We start from the raw sequence: 24,505 nt of genomic DNA, 5'->3' as shown, positions 1-24,505 counted from the left end.
TTTACGAAATATTTGTTATGCATTCCAAATATTGTTATACACTTCATAGAATTCTATAAATGATGCATAAACAGCAGAAATAAAAGTATATATTTCTCATTTCTTCTTGAGGGCTTCTCGATATATACGGATGTCTTTACCTTCCCAGTGTTGATTTTTCTCTGACAGAAACCTGGAATAAACATTTCCATATCCCAGTTTAAAAGAATAAGATGAAAAAAGTTACGATGCATTGCAATAGATAAGATTTTAATGAAACTCACTTTTCTTTAATTTCTCGTAACACTGCCTTTTCTTTTTCCGTAATGCCGTTTAACGTCACATCCAGATTTATCTGCAACTGCTTCATGTTTTGTATTCCAACTAGATTGATGTCCACATCCGCGCATTGCATGGAATGCCATACCGCCAGTTTGCCAAGTTCTACGTCGCGATCCTGTGTTATTTTTTTAGAATATTATTTTTTTCAACAGCATTACAGCAACAGATAGCTTGATAGTCAAGTACAATAGTTGCACTACAATGCGTCTTTTTAATTGACGTCTGTCTATTGTTAACGAACCTTGCAGTATTGCGCGGCTTTCGCGCATTGTTTCTTCGTCTCGTCGGAGGCCGGATGCCAGCTCTGTGGTCCGTTATTCGTTAACAAACCCATACACGGTGCGGCGGCGTTAATTAAACCGATTTTGTGCTTCTACAAGATAATTAATGAAATTGTCGAACTTGGCGATATGCGACACGAAATTACTCACCTTGAAGAATGGAATGTACTCCAACAAACTGTCATCGATGAGAGTAAGTCTCGAATAACTCAATACAGTGGCTACATTTATGTTACTCTTTTCGATGCATTCTTTCAGTACGGACACTGTGTATCCAGTTACACCTACGTGCCTTGCTTTGCCATCAGCCACGAATTTTGATAATTCCGGCAAAGTTTGTGTGACTATTACATCCATCGAGGATGCAAAGTCGATATCGTGAATCTACAAATTTTATTTGTTAAACGTTTAATTGTTTTATTAGATTTAATTTTATTCACGTAAAATGACAATGTGCAATATTTTACCTGAATAAGATCAACATAATCTAGTCCCAACAATTCCAAACTCTTTTTAAAACTCTGCTGAGTTTTCTCGACAGTGAAATTGAACATCTTGTTGTAATCTAACTCGTATCTGCCAACTTTCGTCGCGATGTAATAAGCTTTGCGCGGAATTCCCTTTAAGGCCTATAATAAATAAATGCGAGATAAAACATCAGTTGTTCGATATATGAAAAAAGATTCTGTAATCTTTAATAAATTTTTGTATACCTTGCCGAGTATTGCCTCAGATTGGCCTTGACCGTACCACGGTGCCGTATCAATATAATTTATGCCTTGTTTTATTGCCTGACGTACAGTTTCGATAGCCTCTGTTTCGTTACTGCAGTAATAATATATTATGTAATAATTATTACATCATGTCGTTTAACATAACATTCGTACAAATGATAAATAATTTTACTTTAAATTGTAAAGAGCACATAGCGTAGCGGCACCAAAACCTAATTTGCTTACAAACATCCCTGTTTTCCCGAGCTCTTTGTATTCCATAGCTTTTACCGCTTCGGGATCGTGAAAACCCTCGACGTAGGTAGGAGGAAACATGTTTCTGAAAATATTACGATGAATAATACGATAAAGAAAAATTGAAAATTGAAATAATTTCCGAAGGCTCAATTTCTGACTTTAAGATTTTTTTTAACGATAAATTAGAGACTTCTCTTGGGGAGATGGATATCTCTATACTTTTTTCTGACATCGCTTATAAAAATAATCTGACATCGTATATAAAAATAATGATATGTGATATACGTATATACATATATAATATATGTAGATAAAGTTATGAGAGAGAGAGAGAGAGAGATATGGAATAAGTATTTAATATATATTTTTTAATAAAAAAAGTAAAATAATGATAAAATCAAAATGTCTAATATTATATTATTATTTTATATATAAATTCTCACATATAAAATGTTAAATATTTTATTCTATCATTATTTTAATTCTAAAAATATTACGTGACAGACGTTACATTTATACTCGATAAAAGCAATCACAACGCTTTAAGAGCAATTGTTATCAGACGGTGACAATTTTTTTTTATTTTCCTATATTTAATTATATACGTTATTTCTATAAAGAAAAGAAAAATGGAATCTAAAATATAAAAACATATATAACCAGGTATCCAGCGATCCGTGAATATCCTTGAATCTTGGAATTACTTTGGAATTCAAGGTGTATCCCGGAAAATTTCTGGAAAATTCCAGATCAGTCCTTGAATTTCAAGAATCAATTTGTCATTCTTTCATTTCAAAAAAATCAGATCACATGAAAAAGCCTAAGACATATTTTTCGCACGTGCGCGAAACTATATCGGTAACGATAAGTTTTACGATGATTTTAGATAGGTAAAGCTTTGAAAACAAATGCGAACATTGAAAATCGGATTAATAATTTAATCCCATTTAAGCGCCAATAAATTAATAATTTTATAAGGTGATGCTCGTGATAATAAAAAGAAAAATTATTTTCAATAAGGAAAGTTACTAGTAAAAAACTTGAATTTAATGTGTCTAATTATAAAATAGAATATAACAGAGAGAAAGTTGAATTATGTTCGTTTAATACTATTTATAAAGCATTAAATAATATTTCAAATTTGTTTACATTTTAATTAATTCGTCATATTGGATCTTCTAACTTGAATACATATAATATTGCGCGAATCAACAAAAATTAATTAACTAATTAATCGATCTGGAAAACTTGGATTTTTACCTGGAATGTTCTGGAATTATCCTTCAATTGATTAGTCAGATATCGCTGGACACTCTGATAACAGATGCGCAATAATGAATATAAAATAATGATATCTAACAATATTCACTGTTGAGAAAAAATTATATTGCCACAATTATATCAATCACGTATATTTACACACAGATATATATTTTAATTTATTCATTTAAGATATATTACAAGTGAGTTGCAAGAGTTGCACAACGTCGTTATCTTTTCACTATTTTCGAAAATATTTTCGTACTTGTTTATTGGTTTTCAGATATCGCAGTGATAACGGAGATTTATTGCGATGACCACGTTTCACGGCAATAAAACCGATTGAGCTTTTATAACCCAAGTGAACGGATTTTAATCGAGCATCGTATATGCACTTATCGCCCTTTGAACGAGGAGAGTGGGATAAGAGATACTAAATGGAACTTATTTGATAATGACGACTTATGCAACGTTGCAGTTTTGCGAGGTGTTGCCATATCTTACAGTGCAAGAGTGACTCTAAGGGGCTCCGCACAATAAAAGGAACAGGGAACAGAGAACAGAGAATAAGAATTTCAACCTATCAGAAACTATGTATTCCACAATACATAATTGTGAAATTATGTTTCTCTTTTGAAGACGGTTGAAATTAATCTCGGTTGAAATTCTTATTCTCTGTTCTCTGTTCCCTGTTCCTTTTATTGTGCGGAGCCCCTAAGTCTGTTTTTTATTCCTGCACTCTCTGAACTGATGTATACCTACTGTGCAATAAGTTTAAGTGAAACAAACATATCTGTTTCACTCCAACTTATTACACTATGTGCACTAATTCACAGAATGCAGTAATGAAAAAGACAGACCTGTTAGAGCTGTGTTCGGAAATATCACTCGGGTACTCCAGTGTATCATCTTATCCTTATTTAACATTGAACAACAAGGATAAAACGATACACGGAGACACTCGGGTGATGTTTCCGAACGCAGCCTGGTTCAACAGCACGTTGTTATGTAGTACCAGTTACTGATTAAACGGAAATCTGCCGAAGCTCTACTTTATCGATAAATTTACATAAAAATTTGCTTCTCTATTTTCCCCATTTTGGAAATTTACATAGAAATTAACTGTTAGCATGCACGTATAAAATGTTGTTTTTCTTGAATCGGATCTGCATAGCGTTTTTTTATTACTCCATGTTTCGTTACTCCATGTGTCAATAGTATTCTTTTGTGTTACCATCAACATAATAATGTAGTATTTATAACAGTAACAGTATAAGACGATCATATATGATATGATAAATGTTACTTTTAATAATCATATAATATTATTAGGAGTGGACATATAACCATCCATTAATGTATTTCAGGAATATTATTTAATATTATATAATTTTAGTAAAATATTATTAAAATGTTATATTTAATATTCTGAGAATATGCTTAAAATATTATTTAATATTAAATAATATGCGCTTATAGGGTTCTAACAACACTCTGATTAAATAAAAACGCTTGTTTAGAAGTTTAGTTAGGGTCTGAGCACAAGAATGGTCGTAACGCTTACTTAGAGACTTAAGTTGTAGACGTAAGTAACGCATAAGCTTTGGCGTATGACGTATTAACAACACGGCCGTATCTTCAAGAGATGGCAATAAGTCGTACGTTATACGCCAAAGCTTGTGCGTTACTTACGTCTATAACTTAAATCTCTAAGTAAGCGTCACGACAATTCTTGTGCTCAGACCCTTAGAGAACGAGAAGAGCCAAGTCATATTTCCCCTCATTTATTTATCGTGATTATTTTTAATTCTGTGAATAACTTCGAGTAGCGTTAAAAAAATTGGAACGCAATGCAAATTATTCGCCATATTTAGGAATTCTATAATCATTTTTCTCTGGTATTTTCGACGTTATACATGTATCGATATTCTATGGTAGATATTATTTTAACATTTCGAAAAGTCTATTTTTACCCGAGATTTATAAACATTATTCTCTAGTCTGTTATAAGGTTTGCTCTTCGTAGCTAAACATTTTGCATTTTTTATTCTTTTCTCTCCAACGTCTAATTAATCATCTATCTTATTTCAAGCGCTGAAAGTACGACGTAGCGTGACTGCAAGGAACAGATCTATAATCTACTTTTTGTCCGTATTTTTTCATATCTCACTTTTATAAACTTGACACATAAAAAAATATCATTCTATTGCTAGGAAAAGTGATTATTCAATTATTTTTTTCTTTTAAATAATGATTATCTAAAAAAATATTTTCTTGATAATAATCTTAAAATGTACCTACTTATAACTTTTAGAAAAACTCATTGTTATGTACTCAAAACAAAAATTCTATAAATTTATTCTGTAAATTTTACAATATTCTTCAAAAAAATCGAATTTGTTTTAATTTAATAATCTTGATCAAAGTATATATTAAATTTATTAGGATTCAGAATATATTCAGAATAAATTTGATACTTGTAATGAACTTATAATGGATTTGCGGAGTTGAAACAAATATAAATTATTATTTGCATACAGAGTATGTATTTTTCTACGTGTTAAAATGCACGTATTAGCACACAGTTTACGTTACATTAGAAAATCTCAGAAACAAATGCGCGCGTTTATTGATGAGAAGTAAGAAGTGAATACTGCTCTACGTAATTTCAAATTCGCGTCCCTCGCCAACTTCAGGGTCAAAAACTCGAGCGTCACCGACTTCAGTTGTTTCACTGTCGCGCGCGCGTTCGCGTTCATTTTTTCGTTTTGTTGTCGCGCGAAGACCCGTAATTTCAGAGCGAACCGTTTTCTGGGTTATATACCGGACGTCTCGGCGCGATTATGTAATAAATAGGGGCCCGGTCGGTCGAGGCCCTGTGCCCTCGGGGCCACCAAGAACTCGCAGCCAAGGTAGAGGCCACTGGTCAGTGCACTCGTTCCTCTCGCGCGATCAGCATCGCGGTCGGCCGTCCCGCGGAAATTCTGCAAAGAGACCTCGTATTACGATACACTGCTGCTTCTATCTATGTAAGTAACACTTTTTTCTCTTTTTTACGGCTTTAAATTTAGCCGCACGATGTATACTCGATGATAAAGGTCTCGATAGAAGATTCATCACGCGCGGAATAAATATGGAGGACCGTCATGCGTGATGATTCGTTTCTTCTTCGTGACATAACGGGTTGACGGAAAGAGAGCACGAAGGCTCTCTGTAAAATTTATCGCAGGAGATGTTTCTGCGACATACTGATACGTTAATAAATTGATAAACACCATTAATTTTACATGATATATGCATGAAATAGCTTTCAATATATTATATTTATGATTATTGTATTTGCGAGAAAAAGATATCGCTTATTTATTCATATATAAATACCAAGGAATTTGAAATTAAATACTGGATACCATTATTGTTTATATACACGCAGGGCATGTATTTGCAATACTTTTATTTTAAATACAGTATTTGTATACCTAATACGATTGTATTTTATATTTTATATTTCAGCACGTAAAAGTATTTTGTATAATATTTTATATTTCAAATCGAAAGATTGAAAGTATTTTGTATTTCATACAATAAGATTGATTGTCAATCTTAGTATTTGAAAATACTTTTAATCGTTTCGAAATATTGAAATATTTAATTTCGTTTTGAAATATTGAAAAATATACAAAATGTTTTTATGTGCTCCGCTGAAATACAAAAAGTACAAAATACAATTGTGTTACAAATACTGTTTTTCAAATAAAAAGTATTTTAAATATACATACCCAACTCTGTATATACGATACTCATTTCGTGCGTGTCGCAACTTATTGTTACTGCGTTTTCCACTGGGAAAACTAGTGTAACACTGGTGCCCACTAAATGCACTTGAATGCAAATCATTTCAACGTTAATAAATAATTTAATCCTTTAATTCTTTGCTGTCACGATAATCTGAAAAGGATTAAATTATTTATTAACACCGAAAATATGTAAACCAATTTGCACTCTATTGTTGCCAGTGTTGCACTAGTTTTCCCTTGTGATAAATGCTATTAGTCATTCTAAATGGGGATTTTCTCCACACGCGAAGCATCGCCGTAACATCATGGGGTGCTTTCTCGCTTATCTAAAAAGCGCAGGAGCGTTTGAGGAGTCTCGATAGTCCCTTAATCGTTCGTCGTCGTGCGAAGGAACAATTCTGGGAGTAACGACGAAACTGCCAGCCGGCGCGCAGACGATAATTGAGTCGTCTGAAAAAGCGGATCGACATTCCAAGGTTTTAATTAAAAAAAAAAATGATAACGCCGTTAATCCTCGCTCCTCGTGTACGTACATGTGATACGGCAGGTGATGTGAGAAATGCCAAAAACGTATTATATACCTATACAGCACAGAACAATGTTACTACGATATCATTGCACGGAAAGAACGATTTTGCTGAATAATCTAAAAAGGAGATTGTTAAAAAGAGGCCGATTTTTACCTATAAAGGTGTAAGTAAAAGGAATAGCGTTTTTTATAGATTTCGAATGATTCTTCCTGAATATGATAATGTTAATAAAAAGTTCGAGATCGATAGGGAACATCTTGAAAATTGAGCATAAATATGATATATTTAAACAAATTTCAATATTCTTGCTTACTTTTCAAAATGTTCCCCAAATGCCACGAACTTTTTAATCATTTTATCATATTCAGAAGATTAAAATCTACAAAAAATATTATTTCTGCTACTTGCATCTTTTTGGGCAAATCTGCCCGTTTTGGAGGATATTAAAAAGATCCAATTTTTGCCAAAAAAATATAAGTAAAAGAAATAGTGTTTTTTGTAGATTTAAATATAGCTCATGGAAGCTGGCACTAGATGGAAATTGTATGAAAGAATATGTATTAATCAAGATTAAATCAAACGTTTTGATCCTTTGTTGAGGTCATCATCAGTGTAAATTAATTTATTACTAATCATAGAGCTGTAATAAAAACGAAGTTTTAAATAATATATTAAAATGATAATACAGCTCTGTGATTGATTTGACACTTTAAAACGGTCTTAAATATAAGAATCAACTATGAATACCAATCATGAAATTATGCAAAGTCATACATTCACACTGGTATCACGCTATCTATCGCGCTTCAAAACCGCTATCGGTTGACCTACGACGGTATTGACATTTCAAAGATTTAGGACTAAAGGTCTAAGACGACTTTACGTTTCATTTGTTCTGACACGAGGGTCGCGTTTCATTATGGAACAGGGACTGAATACGAAATTTTGTTCACCGATTACATATATCAGCGGCGCGTATTTTTCCCTTTAAAACCCAACTCTGAAAGTCCTTAATTATACCAGTATTGGTGGAAGGAGGTCGAATATCGGTATATAACATAAAATTTTCATAATACCTGCATATACATAATTTTTCGATAATATTGACGTTATATCGATTTTTTATCGAACGAATATTAATTGCGAAATAAGTCAAATTTGTAGTATACTCTCGATACGTACAACATATATCTCACAAAAGAAATTATGAGTATAAGAAAAAGATAAATTAAAGTACATAATAAAACTATATATTATAATTAATTAAGATTGAATTCATATACACTATTTTCTTATAACTTTTCCTGTAAAATATGCACTGGGAATGCACAGCAATTTGATTGATTCGACAATATCGTGATATCAATTAATATAAAAAAATATATAATGCCCCGCATAGTTAGCATCTACATATATACATCTATTGATATTTACACCAGTTGGTTTTCATTTTAGTTAAACGAAAATACGCGGACATACAATCGATATTTTTTATACCGATCATTTCCAACGCGTTGGAAGCGATCTTATCTCATGAGAATCATAAATTCACATTTATCATCCTAATCATAAATTTGGCTTTGAATGTACGGCATAAATATATATATCTTCTTGCGACTTTTATATATAATGCGAGGAGCTTCAGTGGCTTTATTGCGAATAAATATTATAAAATATTTAGGTCGCAATTTAATTACGCTCCAATGCGTGAGAATCAGTACCTCTATAACAATAATAAAGCAATTATTACGTATATATACTTTTATGTATGTATGTTTGCAGCATTGAAATAATAATTTTTTTTATATATCATAAAAAGAAAAACCCGGTTTGTTGTAAAGTCATCTCTGAAGGCGAAAAGTATAATAAGCCAAGTTCTCTGTAATTAATTTACCTAGTACAAGTTTACAAGCACTTTATGTTCCGTATAATTTGTCCTGACTAATGTTAAATTTGCTTAAGGTTTCCACACGTAATTAGCGGATATCATGCCAACGAAGAAAAGCGAGCAGTGGTATGCGGATTGGATCGTTGAAGCGGGTGTGTGTACCGATCTACCTGAAAGTCTCCAAAGTAAAGACGAAGTCCTGCTCCGCTTGGACAATCTACTCCGTCAGCAAGGTGAGTCGATTTATTTATCGTGTAATCTACGCTTCGTTCTACACTTATTTAGAAAATTTGATGTTAAACGTCAGATAGATATTTGAATTTTTTATTTATTTCAAACGCGCATTCGTTGCCTTATTCATTTGAAAAAGAGCAAATCTTTTGCTTTGAATTTAATATTGCATACATATATTGTTTTATTTTAATATTTTATTAACATCTGAAATAAAAAGAGTAAATTAATTGCAGCATGTTTTTTGGCATAAAAATGCTCTTTACAAATTACAAATTAAATTAATTAAAATTTTATATTAGACATAGTCATATCATTTTTGCTTCTTACTTCAAAAATTGTTAGAAATTTAATACATATTGTATTTTTGGCTATGAAAATAACTTTTCTTTCACGTTAAAAACCGTAATGGAAACATTTTGCTTATCAAGACCTCATATCACATAAGATAGGATATCATTACTATTTTGATTCGAGTACTGTCAAAGTAACAAGCATTATTTTACCACCATTTATATATAATCGATCATCATCGAGACATAAATCATTCGTCAATGGTGACGAACGAATCGGTTATGTAAGCACGCTAGTAAAAAAATTTCTTTCGGCACGAGTCGATAGTGACTCAGCTGATTTCCTTCCATCAAGCAGAAAAAATGACGAAGTCAACAACGACGATGCGTTGAATTTTACAGGCGCGCATATAGAGAACCCTTGATTATCAAAAAATGTATTATCGATCGAATCTTCAAAGACGTTGTAGGCATAAAAGGAAAAGATACAGTCAATTAGAATGTCACAAACAATTAACATTCAGGCACACTGTGAAAAATCTGTTAAGGATTAATTTGGAAAAAACTGTAGGTATATTATTCCGAAAAATATACGAATGAAATTTAAATGGGATTATTTCTCTTAATTGATTTATTCTCGTCGGTCTGATATGAATTATAATTGTTTTAAATTATTTTATTATTTTATACTAATTGTTTTATATGAAATAACGAAGATATGGAATATATATGTACAATACTTATTCCTCTTATTACTAATAATCAACTGTCAACAGATAAAAGAAATAATTTACCTTTTGAACACATACTTATTGTTCGTCATCAACGATATACATTACGCGGGTAGATGTGTTCATGTATGTGTGTCTACAGATGGCTGGAGCCATGTTCACACATGGCTTCACTTTAAACCAAGGTTCTTCCCAAATGTACTCCACGATAAAATCTGCTATCGTAGAAGCCAGGGTCGCGCATGATTACAATATTTCGAGCTGTAATAAAAGAAGATGCTATCGACGTATCGCGCACGCCGTTTATTTTTGAACGCCGTTTAACAGTTTTAGCAAAATAGAAGGTAACAAAGAGAGAGAGAGAGAGAGAGAGAGAGAGAGAGAGAAGAGGAATGGCGTGCAAAGGAAAAACCTCTCAAGGAAATATGCAAACGAGGTTAAAAGACGAAGATCATCGTAGTCCATGGTTTTGTGGAAATTTTTTTCATGTGATTTTATCGAAAGCTTCGCGGTCTCTATATCATGCGTGACAAAAGTTTTTTCGCAGCTTAACGCTTATAAAATATTTTTACCTAATAACTCTTGCGTATCGAAACATCATATCGCTTAAATCTTTCATTAATATCATATGATCTTATACCTATTTAAAAATAAATTAACAGTATTTATAATTGAGCAACCAAAGCTGCAATTAATTCTATTTTAAATTAAAATTTTTAATAGCTGTTATTATGTGTTCTTATGTAGACATGATTTATAAAAAACATTAATAAGTTACGGTTATTTCTTTTCTCTGTTACTCAACTTTTTGTTCGAATTAATTAATTTCAATTTTTTCATTTATTTTCACGATTTCAAAAATAAAATTGATTGTTATTGATTCACTTGAAATTTTGTCAGCATGATCACTTTTGCATTTTATCTTCTTCGAAAATATTCAAAGCAACCTTTATCGCACTATTGAAAAGATTAAATCTATAAGAAGCGTTCATTGATCCCTCATTAAAGAACGTGATAATATCATTATCGCACATGATCGATCATTCGAGAAAATAAAGTTTGTAATATTTTTTTCTGTTAAATATCAATGAATTTCGAAATTATTTTAATTTATCGGTAATTTTTCTGAAGCTTGAGATCGCGTGTTACACACAGGGAAATATATTGAATATTTACGTAAAGAATACGAGAGCATTAAAGGTTAAATATCGACACAACGGAACGTCGACTAAAATAGATGACATTTTGTTTATAGAACTGCGATCTTTAACATTGGCTATCTCTCGTTTGTCAAGGCTCGATCTGATGAAGCAAGTAACGACATAATCAAATACGATCAAAGCGAATATAACACGCATGAAAAATTAAAACTCGCGATAAACAGCAATAAATTTTTATAGAAACTGTACTCTGTAATATTGTGTAAACAGTTTAAACACTTTCATATAATATTAAACAACTTGTGACTTCACAACAGAAATTTTTCTACAAAAAAATATGACAAACGATTGATTTAGCATTAAAATGTCGTTAAGGCTATAAATAGATACAATGAGATCTGCAAAACCTGAGCGTATACACTTTTTCCTTCACTAAAATGTTACAGTCTTCTTTTTTAGTGTATCATTCCCTCGTTCGTCATACCATGACTGTGCAAAGCAATTCAGTTACCATTATGGAATCAGACTTATCCTTTCGCTTAGATATCATAGATCCTACTATAGAGTAATGACGTTGCAAATTAGATTAATCTTCTTTTTTTATAGATATATAAAAGATAAACATTTCAATTAAATATATACATATATTTAACCGAAATATCTTACAAGAAATATATCTTACAAGAGCTTCTAAAAAGAAAAATAATGATACCAATTTATGATTTATTTTACTCTTTTGCCTTTGACTTGCACACTATTAAATTCATATGTTTTAAATTATATCCAATTTGAGTTATTTTTAAACATTTCTATAAGTGCCCCACTATTCTTACTCAATATATTATTAATTTAATTAAAACAATGGAGTTAAATAATTTAATTCAAGAAAATGTGTTAAATTTGACTTAAATTTAATTAATTATTTACTATATATATATAAATACACACATGCTTAGTAAATAAAAATGTGTACGTTAATATGGATGTTATTTACTTTGAAACTAATTACAAGACTAGATTGATTTACATTTTGACATGTAGAAATTAAATAATAAAATATTATTCTTAACCCAAGGGATTAAATTGTTTCTTTGGTATCTAACAGTGTTAAAATCTGTTGAAACTTTACTAGACTAGCAATGAATAAAACTTCCATGAAACTAACGTTAAGTAAATCTTATTTAATTTTGTTTAATTAATTAAAGTTTGATTTATTAATTTTGTAACATATTAAAAGAAAAAAAAGTTAATTATTGCATAATATTCTGCATATTTTAATCCTAGTTTTTGTGAGAAAAGGAAAATGTCTCTACTTCCCTGATTGATATGTATTAACTCTCTTGATCGAAACTTCTACTCCGACACTCCATTTGTCGAGAAAGCATTTCTCTGTACGAACGTTTTTTTAAACTACGCGACGTTGCATTTTTTATACATGCATACTAAAAGTTGTGCACACTGTCATTAAAATTCCATTATTCATCGTGTCGCATCTCACATTCTCTACGAATATATTTGTTTCAGTAATATATTGTATCTTATGTGTGAGTCATATTCATAAATAATTTTACATACTAATTGGAAAAGATATATGCAAATTTATCTGCGTACTATTTAATAATAAAATAACGATAAATTTTTTTATAAATTTGAAATATTTGTAGTGCATTTTTCTGTTATTCGCGATATATGATGCAATTTGTCGAGTTTAAAAAGAATTCGATAAAAGCCTGCAGGCAAATATCGCACTGATTCAGGTTACAATCTGAACCGCGCTGTATAAGTATAGTCGATAGATGAACAGGATATAACGTTAATAACGTGACGATGCCGGAACGGAAAGGCGTGCTTCGTGAGTCGGGTGGCGACGCGGCGGTTTAATTTAGAAATTATCGTCTCACTATCGAGACGAAAATCCTGTTGCCAAAGGAAGGGCTCGAATGGTTACCTCGCATGCCTGCCGACCGACGCGATAATCGATCTCATTTTACCGTGGGCTTACCTTAAAAATAGACGTGTACACCGTGCGCCTATATATCATGTTCGTTCAATCTGCGGACAATGATTTACCCTGCGAAGGACTATGATAAGTCCGCTTAATCATACTACTGCACTACTGAATTACGCGCTTTATTGTTAGCCACGCGCTTTACCTTCGTGCCAGGCTTCAACTTTGAGCCAAATGGATAGATCATAGGGTCTGTTTGAAACTTAAAGTGAGATAGGTATATATTTAATATTTGGCGAAAACGAGAAAGAGTTGTGCAGTCTTGTGTAGGAATAAAAAACAGAACTTCTTGTACATTCACAGCGCTTTACAATAATAATAATAATAATAACAAAAATATTTTGTCGCGATTTAGAAAAATATTTGAAAGTATATTTCTCCTCCCTTTTCTTCTTTCTCTTTCTCTCCCTCTCTCTTGTGTGTAGATATCGCAGCATATTTATATATAAGTAACTCTATTTGCACAGTAATGGCTTCTTAAATTTATATACACAAACTGTATAATCCGATTTCTTATGTTACAGACGATGAGCTCACGGGAGTGCACGCTGCAGACAAGAGGCATTTTACCGCAAAGAAAAGAGGAGATAGCAAAGTGCGTTATAAAAAGGTAAGTAAATACATAGCTGGAAGAAATAGGTTAAAGAATTTTTCCATATAACAGCAGCCAATTGTTTGAAATAATTATACCGCGTTTACTCACTGAGAGAAATGATTTTGTTATAGGAACAAATCAAGAGAAAACAAATGTGATATTTGTTAAGAAATCGATTAGTTACTATTGCAAATTAATTATTTCTCATTCGTCAATGTAACAAATAATCAATAGTATCGCTAGTAAATAAAAGGCTCATATATATAGAAGACGGTTGTAGGATCTCAAATCATAAGAAATTGACCAATTTTAGTCTATTCTCCCTATATTTGACTGTGATTGGTCAGTTTCCGACTTAAGACCCTACGATCATCTATGATTTCTATGATAAGCGATCCTAAAGTCTATCCGAAAGATAGGTTAGGTTCTATATAGTTTACTTCTATTACTAATAATTGATTGGTATAGCAGACTAGTAGCAATCACAACAAATCAATTTTATTGTCACATATTTACCGACCACTTGTTAAAGGTACTGATGGCTTGTGAAATTAACGAAATCCTTTCTCTCAGTACTGTTTCCACAAAAATTATATACAAAATATGCTACAGTGTTACCGTAAATATTTGGACAACGCAATCTGCAGATCAGTTACTTTTTTTTCGAGTTACAAGCAACTAATATTAGAAGCGACTTCAATTATAAACAATATAAGTCGCATTTGAGAAAAGCACTTTCGAGCTTTCTTCCGATGACGGATTTCCTTCAGAACAAGATTCTAGTTGACACTTTTATGAAACTTTAATGCTCGTGCATTAAAGTTAATTTTTACTCTAGTTTTTATATCTCTACAGTAAATCCACTACTTTCGTTGAGGGGAGGGGGGAAGGGTCCTACTTACAACCGCATAAATTTCGAGAAATACAAACGAGTAATTAATTCGCTGAGAATGCGTGGGCATGCGAGACAACAGAACGTGCCACGAACTACAAGAAGCCGAGTTGTGCATGCGGTGGTGCAAGAAATCGAGACAGAGAGTAATGATATGTCCTTCAATGTCATACCATGATGTATGTTAGCTCGTCTCTAAGCTACATGCTCGAGGTGCTAACTTACGAGATATGTATAGATTAATGCGACTCTATCTCGATTGTTACTGTTTAGAATCGTTCAATACATTTCGCGTATTTATAAATTAAACGTAATACAAAATTATCTTATTATGATCCCATCAAGAAACAATCAGAAATCCATAACAATAAAAAATAATCTAAAATAGTTTACGCAATATTAAAGACTAATTAATTTATCTAAGCGCATCTTATATTAAAGAGAACAATAATAATTATTATGAAGTTAAATAAGACAATACTCGACAAAGACGACCTGACAATTTAATAATTGGGTTACGAACAAGTAAAGATTGAGTGTGAAGATGTCAAATGCAATGACATATTATCGCTCCCTTACTTCAGAGATACGCAACTCAAAATGTTTCTCGGAAAAGAAGATAAACTATATTTCAACTTGAAAGAAAATTATTGACTAATCAAATAATATCGGCAAAAAGAATATATTTTTAACATAATCACATATCATTTTTGTCATTTTCGTTTCACAACCTTTATTAACAATTTTGGCGATTTTGTTTAAACTATCTTTTTTTAGTTGTGACGTTTTGACGATTTTTTGAAGTTAAAAAAGTTTACTTTCGATGATTGATAGGTTAATGAGATTGATAGGAAACTGATAAGGGATGATTGAGTTGTGCCATTTTTAAAGGGAGCACTGTGATGTTACGGTTTACATTCGTGTCGATTCCATTGAGGCACAGACAAGCTTTATCTATACATCAGTCTTTTTTGCTTTTTAAAAATTCAACTTCCTTTTTTCGCGTTTTTCACATATTGAAGAATGAGAAAATACTGAAATATGTACTTGAGTTAACGATGTAAAAATATAACCCGGTAATTTTTTTTAAGAAATTGTCGTATAAAACATAAAAAATTTTCGCCCGATTTGCAGTGAAGTATCGTTACTCTTGAAGCAATTAATTAATTTTAGTAAAAATATCCGATGATTAATTGTAATGCAATTTGTCACACAATATCGTTTAAGCCTTGAAACAGCTTATCTATCAACCTTGAATGAATGACTTACGACGACGAATGAATGATTTATCTTACGACGTCGCCATTATGTCACTCACGAATGTCTGGCAATCAAGCTAGATCTCGCGATGCCGGAAATTAAGTTCTCACCGCTATATTATTCAATTTCTTTGTTATCGATAGTAAATAATATATAGGCTTCTTGTACACATTTTTTGTATATAAACACTACGATTAAACGAAAATATATAATATAAAAAGAAATTATAGGAAAATTTTCTTCTCTAATCTAATAAAGCGTAATAAATTATCTATTTTATATTTATTACAAATGAGTTTTATTTGTGTTGTATGCATAGATATATATATATGTATTTTTATTTTTTATTTTAAAATTTCGAGGTATAAATAATAACAACCTTTATAATAATAATAAAACTTTACAAAACAAATCGAGATCAAACTTGTTGTATAAATATTTATCGTATCTTGTATATTTATCGTAATTATGAAGAAAATGTTCGTTGAAAAATTTTAAATGGGAAAAGTGCGTGCTTATCTGTAGTTTAATTTTTATAAATGACGAAAGGTCTCCATTTTTACATATAGATAAAACTTGAACAAAGAAGTAGGACACACAGGTGGATAGTCGATTCATCTCCGCGATGAGAATATTTCATGCTACTGAATCGAAGGGGCATATTTAACGAGAAAATTTGCGGCTATATAAATGTTACGTCGGTTTTGCAAATATAGTTGAATATGGCAGTATAGATAAGTGTAAGATATATGCAGGGAGAATGGAAAGTTACTTTTTAAAAGTAACAAGTTACAGAGTTACTCGTTACCGAGTAGAAAAAGTAACAAGTTACCTTTACTAGTTACCGATTTTTAAAAGTAACTCGTTACAGTTACTTGAGAAAATAACTTTTCGTTACTTTTTTAAAATCGATGACCACCAATCACAGCAGACGGACAATTTTAGGGGGCGGCAAATTTTTCAAGATAAAATTTTCATATAGTTGAGATAAATTTTTAATTTGTTAATCTAACGTTTTTGTACGAGTTACACCGAGCATATTTGATCAGAAATGATATTTTAAATATACAGTTGAAATGTATTATATTTATATTACTTATTAAGATTGCTAAATGTTTTTACCAGCTAATTCGAGGGTATAAATCATTTTTTATCCATTTTCCCTTTTATCAAATTTATAAAATAATGAAGCCACCTGGGGCGGCTAAATGCTTAATCCGTCACTGCAAACGGGCCTAAGGGCTTCTAGTCTCAAGCACTATGAGTTGCTTGTGTCCAATTGTACCGTGTTGAATCGTGTGCAAAGTAACGATAAGAATAACTGTAAAATTCGTTACCGTTACTAAAAAAATGTAACTTCGTTACAGTTATAGATATCAAAGGAAAAAAGTGACGCAGTTACCAGTAAAGTTACCAAAAAAGTAACTTGTAACTATAACTTCGTTACAAGTAACGAGTTACTTCCATTCCCTGGCATATATGTATACATCGGTAATGTATGACGATGTGACTGTGTGAGCTGATCACATCAACGAGTGAAATACAATTCTAATGTTCACAGGACGACCCTCTTGGGTCGTCGACCATCGCTTATTGCATTACGCACGGTCGTTTTAGAAAGCGTATTTGTCACGCAAAGTATATAAATCAATCATATTGAAAAGACACAAAGCTTTTGGATGCCGATTCTTCCTTTTTCTTTAAAAAGAGACACTCATATTGTCTTCTGAAGCAGGCCTGTAATACAAGTAGAAAGTGTAGTGGCTTTGTTTTTATTATTGCAGTTTTTTTGTACAAAATCAAATAAATACAGAAAAGGTACGTTAATTAAATCCTAAATAAATAATGTAAAGTTTAGGTTTCAAAGAGAGCGAGAAAAAACGTACATAGTTTATTCTTTAAAAATAAAATATTCGTTTCGGATGGATATGGATTTTACAGTGAACGTAATAATACATCACACTTTAAGAAACTTTTCATAGCCGTCTTCTATTACGAAGACGTACAATCAGATCAGCGATGTAGAAACCATTTCTATGATGAGTCACGACGTCAGTTATTTTGAAGCAGTTCTTTACAAATGTATCTGACTTTTTAAGAACGGCGTAACCTTAATTTTTCTGTTAACAATAAAAGATATGACCTTTTTGTAAGACAAAAAAATTGTAATATTGAAATTTGAATGTTTAATCTCCTTTTTTCATAAACGATCGAGTCGCTTTTTTTCTCATTACATACAAACGTAAAAGCAATTCGATTATTTTATTATGTAGAAAAAGGAAATTAAACATACAAAATTCGATATAATTTTTTGCCATATAGAATATACATTGTATACAATGTAACGCGTTATATCGGCTGTAATAATTTTCTGATAGATTCTTGAGTGACATATAGTTTTAAATTTGGAAAACGATGCGGATGCTACTCGTTAAAACGTTCACTCAAATTGCTTCGAAAATCTAGAGAAGCAGCAATTAGTGCGGCGTACTCACAATGCATCTGCGTCACAGTGCATCGAGTGTATCATTGAAGTTGAGATGATTCTTCTGTGAATAATTTTAACGGCCGTGTCAGAAAATTGCCAATTTGTGGCGATCGAAATACGAAATAACAAGAAGTGAGAATATGAAGAAGTATGTTTAGAGAAATACAATCGATACATAAAAATCGTGACTTAAGTGAGAGAGAAACTTGCGCGTTCGTGCCTGTTACGTATGTACTTGAATCAACTGGAACGAATCGTTTCGAGACTTTTGTGGACGAATTTACGATAATTGAATCAGCCGGGGAAAGTGTTTCTTTTGATCGTAGAAATAAAGGCGGGCTCTTTTCCCATTCGCGAAAATTAAAGCTTTCAACGACAAGCGAAACTTCACCGGTAAAGTTGCATGTACGTCTCTACAACTTCTCGGAGTAACAATTGCATTAACAACGTTAAGGGATGAGATAGCATGGATTTTAATTACATTTGGGGCATGAAGAAATGGTATATTGAACTAAATTCTCGAGCTCCTTATCTCGTATTTAAAACCCTATATTTCCCGGTATTCTGAGGAAGTGTTAATTGATTCCTTTTAATCGCGTCCATGTAACGAAAAGGGGTCGTTGCTCCGTTTCCGATTCAACAGGAAGCACTATGTCTTAGGTCGCTTTGTCGGATACCAAACTTTAATTTCTGAGTGAACTGCTAGGACTTATGTGCATGCAAGGACAACTTCCGGAAGCGGTCGGTCGCGTTACCGAAGCTGAAGTGTGGCGCGCGGGGCCAGATACGAGCAGAGTTCTATCGTCGTGAAACGTGAATCGTGCGGCCAAACTTAAGCGAGACCCGAAACGTTCGTTATGATATCAGACAACCGGCATGATTCATCGCGCCGTGGCACGCGAGTGCATCCTAAATATCTTCCGAAATGAAGCGGACTTGATAGAGCGTTAACCGCTCCCGAGCGGGCCGCGTAACTTCCACGCGATGCGCGATGGCGCGATGGCACCGATTTAATAGATACGCGAAAGCGGGGTAGAAATCGATAGTCGGATGAAAAACGTTGAAAAATCAGCAAACAACTGAAATGAGGCAGCATTTTTATACTTTCAGGATAAATTCTTTTGGAGCAATTGAAAGAATACATTCGTATTAACAATTTGTAAGAACAAATTCGTATTAATGTATGCTTAGTAAATAATACATTAAATTTGAGTCAAATATCATTTTCTTGAATTAAATTGTTTAACTCCATTGTTTTAGTTAAATTAACGACGTAATGAAGTAGGAGCACAGTGGGTTCTATAGAAATGATTAAATAACTCAAATTGGATATAATTTGACATTATCGGTGTAACAAAATATAAAAATAGAAGCACAAACAACAAGTGCCTTTACAATAGACATTCCGTGTATATTTATAATAGATTTTAATTATATTTAAAATGAATTTTAAAAAACATTTTGTAGTAAAAAAACTGTTATTTACACCCAGAATTTGCAAATAATAATTTTTGTCTGACGGGCACATTTGACGTGCAATTTGTATCTGAGAGACAAGAAAAATTTAATTAAGGCAAATGCGTAAGGGTACTAATTGTTTACGTCCCGCGAATGGTGCCGCTTAAATGATATCCTGAAGAAGGAACATTGAAGTGGAATTTTGTAATTGGGATATTATTTACGTCGCGCAAACAATTTTGCAAAGAAGGGATCGAAATGGAATTTTGTAGTTGAACTATTATTCACGCAGTGTAACTATAATTAATACCATCTGTGTGCGTTTTAGCATTTAATCGCACAATATTAATTAGAGTAATAATTGCGACTATAATTAGCTTGTAATGCATACCTTCTGGTGGTTTAATTGGGCACAACAGTTTTTATTATTTTTATACGTGGCATTTTTTTATAACGTTATTAAGACTTTTGTGTATCTATAAGAAAAAATAGAGGTGCTGTCACGGTGAAATGAAGATTGCGAATCGTGAAAACCTGGAATCAATTCTCCACGGTGCTAACCTAATTCTATGCACGTGCTCCGTTAGTGAGAGAAAATGTATTTGCGATTCACTCTCGATTACTTCCCCTACGCAATCCGAAGGATTTTGGTCATTTAATACGGTTATTGAATTATAATTCCTTTTTTAATAAGTAATAATACATCTCAATTGGCAAGCTCTTGACTAATGTCTGTGTTAACTTTCTCCACTCCGAGTTTTTTATATAAAACATAATATCATAACAAAATAAATATAATTATAATTATAATTATAATTATTTATTGCAGCCATAATATGTATAATGATAAAAAAGTTGGCTACAAAATTTTGTATTTATCAAATCATTAGTAACATATACAAACTTTGGAGTATTAGTTACATTCTATTAAATACCAAAAGTAATAATTAAAATAATAATTTAAAAATGACCATCTTTAGTTTTGATAAAAACTTTAAGGAGTTTCAGGAACGCATCAACGATAGCTGCACATCTTTTCACACATAAATTCTCTGAGATAATCAATAGAGCGGACTTGGTTCGTCAATCAAAAGATTGTCAAGATGATAATTTTTTAGTATAAGGTATAACTAACATTTCAAAGTTTAATATCATTTTTCAAACCGCGTATGTGAGAGATACAACCGATAAATAAGAGCCCTGTACGGTCGAAGCTAGATCTTAAAATGCTTTAAATAATTCAATCTCGAATCACTAAATATGATATATACGTATGTACTTGATATATATACCACAATTGTAATCTAACTAATTTCAAAGTTTGTTTTTTTAAATATATGTTATTATCCAAATAACTGATGTTATTTAAAACATCGAAATGAAAAACAAACTGATGTTAACATCATTTTGACGTTTTATATAACGTTAGCTTGTTGCCTGGGTAATGATTTGATAAATACACAAAATTTTATGGCTAAAATTTTTGTCGCCTTGTACATGTAGAAGTAATATCATAGTTTATATACAATACATAATGATAAACGTAATAATAAATAATCCGTAATATATAACGATATTGCCATTTATTCTCTTGGTGTTATTCCTGTCATGCTTTGACACAACTCAGTATATTGTAATCTATATTATATTATACTAATGCTATTTAATTCAGTGATTTACAGGCCATCATTTCCTAGCTGCAATATCAAATATTTTGGTAAATATTGTTAATGTTTTATGTTACTAAATATAATTGCAACGCGTTACAATCAAACGATGCGTGAGTATTCGTGCGTATATGGTATAAATCCAACACTTCATTATCGACAGCTCATTGTTTATTTGCGCGAACATGGTTCCAAACGCCATAGCACCGCAGCTTTTGTTGGAAATTCATTGACACCGTAATGAAATTCCTGGTTCATCACACCGCATGCACATTCTTGTGCACTGCCATTTATTGTCGAAGATCATTTTTCGCATTGTTTATTATTCTTTCATTTGACGTCGCGGATTACAATTAGAGAGATTGATAATTCAATTATCAATTGTTAAATTACGTAAAAAGGTTGTTTTTTTCTAATTTGCAGTATTGACTTCTAGAATCATTGTATATAAAAGAATTTCTGCTAATTATATTAATTACCTAATACTTTTCGATATAATTATCGAATCATTTGTTTCTTATCTTATCATTAAATCAATACGAACATCCGGCCTCGAGAGAATGTTACTACAGAGAGTGTCACAGTGAAAACGTAATTCATCGCGATATAATTCCGCATTATTACATTTCTTTATCCTCTTACTTCCGTCTTACACTAGTCACGTTCTGTGCGCGGCAAAAACTACTGCCATATTTCGCCGAAATGGCACGTTAGAGGTTGCACTTTACAGTCTTGCACGAGTTGCAAACAACCCTAGTATCGCGATTTTCTCAGTATATACTGGGCATCTCGGAACTGGAAGTAGAGATAGCTTCCTACACCGTTTCCTCCGAGAAGTGATTTATAACGAACATAATATATCACTCAGGAAAGAATGTTGACTGTATTTTGAATAAAACTTCGCGATATACTTATATCTTACAATTAGATGTTTACTGATCTGTTTATATCCATCTATTTTTGTTAGTAGTTATTACGAAGAACACGATAGAAAACAAAAGTTGTATTGCTTTAAGTGGATATTTTTATTAAAGAAACAGTATTTTATTATTTAAACTGATTATTTGTTGGAGAAAATTGATAAATGTATTTTTACATTTTAGTATTTTAATTGCAAAATTTATTTTAATTGATGTCAATTGTAATATAATTTGAGGGAATTTAAAAAGTTTTTACAATTAGTTAAAATGTTAGTATAATAATAAAATAGAGATAAAGACGAGTTTTTTTTTATTTTCCTACAAAAGAGTTTTTTGTAGGAAACGTTGCTTTTGTAGGAAAATAAGTTACTTTAATAAAATCTTAAGATCAAGCAAGAAGTTTAATTGAAGTTTGGGTATAAAATCACATTTTCTAGTGTTACAGACACGCAAATTGGAGAAATTATTTAAACATTTTTAAGTGAATATTTATTTAATTACTCATTCGAATGCATCTACCTTAGTTAATTTTACATGATTCTCTTTTTCTCTTTTAAATATTCGAATATGAAAGCATTAAAAATTTTTGACAATAACGTTTATTCAATATGTCATTTATCGATCATTTCGTGCGTCATGTTTTCCATCAAGTTTTTTAAATATCTCATTTGCATTGTTCGAAGCTATGTAATGACATGTAATTTTCACTATACGATATAATATTTCAAACTATATTATGTGATTCTCTACACACGGGATTTATTTTCTACATCCTGGAATCTATTTTGTCACATAATATAGGAATAAATATTAATTAGGTTGGAAGGAAAATAGTGTCGTATTTTTAGCTCAAAATTGTATATACAATATATTCGTTAAAAATAAACGAAATTTAAATTTCAAAAAAGGATTTTAAAGTTTAAAATCTCTACTTTCAAAAGGTTGCTGTATTTGTTTAGTTTCTGTGAGTTTGGTAATCGTAATTTTTATATATAGAAAATTACGAGCACAAAATGGGAAAATTTTCTTTCGTGAACAAATTTGTTTCGTGAAATTTTTTTTGTTTTCGTGAAACAGATTTGTTTTCGTGAAATTTTCTTTCGGGAAAAAGTTCACTTCATGAACTTGTCAGGTGTTCAAAAAAGATTTGCCAAATCTTTCAATTTTCTAAAGTGAAAATTTAAAGCTTTATCTACAAAATCGTTTTTTTAAACATGTTACATGTTAAGATTTTTTGTTATTGACAAGGAAAGGGACGCAACTGCCCCTCTCCGATTTTAATGAGCTTTTAATATGTTATTTTCCAGATAAAAATAAGCGACACGTATTTTTTTATACGTGCCCATACGCACTTTTAGGGGGTGACACACCCTTTAGAAGAAAATTGGTTTTTCTCTTTCAAAGCGAATATCGCCAGAACTGTAAGAGATAGAAAAAAATTTTCATAATGAAAATTGAATGGCATTAAAATCGGAGGGGGACAGTTGCATCCCTTTCCTTGTGAGTTACCGCGAGTTAAATAAAAGGAGCATTTTGACTTTGATTGTTTTATTGAAATTTAAATTTCATTTATTTTTAACGAATATATTTTATACCTATATAATTTTGAACTATATAAAAAATACGACATTAATTTCCTTTCAGCCTAACAATAAATAACAAATAATATAACGTGTGCAAATTCAAAGATTCGTGGGATTGATCGGAGCAGGTAAAGAGAGATAAAAATCCGTTAAGGGTTAAGAAACCTTACT

At 31.6% G+C, this 24,505-nt stretch overlaps 2 protein-coding genes and 1 long non-coding RNA gene across 6 annotated transcripts in view; 2 read left to right on the top strand and 1 right to left on the bottom strand.

Annotated features, from left to right (window-relative positions):
- Positions 1-16: 16 nt before the first annotated feature.
- On the bottom strand, positions 17-3,267 carry LOC108722853 (L-galactose dehydrogenase). Of its 4 annotated transcripts, XM_018448194.1 has the most exons (9): positions 3,099-3,267; positions 2,834-2,887; positions 1,509-1,655; positions 1,316-1,427; positions 1,070-1,231; positions 753-986; positions 563-694; positions 264-436; positions 17-172 (listed from the first exon to the last, which is right to left on the bottom strand). In XM_018448194.1, exons 3-9 carry the CDS (start codon positions 1,649-1,651, stop codon positions 97-99), a joined length of 1,032 nt encoding a protein of 343 aa, XP_018303696.1. In that variant the 5' UTR covers positions 1,652-1,655; positions 2,834-2,887; positions 3,099-3,267; the 3' UTR covers positions 17-96. The 4 variants fall into 4 exon arrangements, with proteins under 4 accessions (XP_018303696.1, XP_018303695.1, XP_018303694.1 ...); XM_018448193.1 differs by lacking the exon at positions 2,834-2,887; XM_018448192.1 differs by lacking the exon at positions 2,834-2,887 and having other exon boundaries at positions 3,035-3,111.
- A 223-nt stretch (positions 3,268-3,490) lies between these two features.
- On the top strand, positions 3,491-3,681 carry LOC108722855 (uncharacterized). Its single transcript, XR_001936619.1, has 3 exons — positions 3,491-3,555; positions 3,607-3,611; positions 3,670-3,681. It is a non-coding gene; the product is annotated as an uncharacterized lncRNA (long non-coding RNA).
- A 1,944-nt stretch (positions 3,682-5,625) lies between these two features.
- LOC108722850 (pleckstrin homology domain-containing family G member 5) overlaps positions 5,626-24,505 on the top strand; it is a 156,963-nt gene continuing 138,083 nt past the window's right edge. The window contains exons 1-3 of the mRNA XM_018448189.1: positions 5,626-5,862; positions 9,123-9,281; positions 13,996-14,081. Of these exons, the coding sequence (XP_018303691.1) occupies positions 9,149-9,281; positions 13,996-14,081 (219 nt within the window). The 5' untranslated portion in view covers positions 5,626-5,862; positions 9,123-9,148. The remainder of the gene's footprint in view (positions 5,863-9,122; positions 9,282-13,995; positions 14,082-24,505) is intronic.

Source organism: Mycetomoellerius zeteki, unplaced genomic scaffold (genome assembly GCF_001594055.1).
Source record: "Mycetomoellerius zeteki isolate Tzet28-1 unplaced genomic scaffold, Tzet1.0 scaffold220, whole genome shotgun sequence".
Lineage (NCBI taxonomy): Eukaryota > Metazoa > Arthropoda > Insecta > Hymenoptera > Formicidae > Mycetomoellerius > Mycetomoellerius zeteki.
Note: the sequence above shows the minus strand (reverse complement) of the source record. Positions and strands in the feature narration are given on the sequence as shown.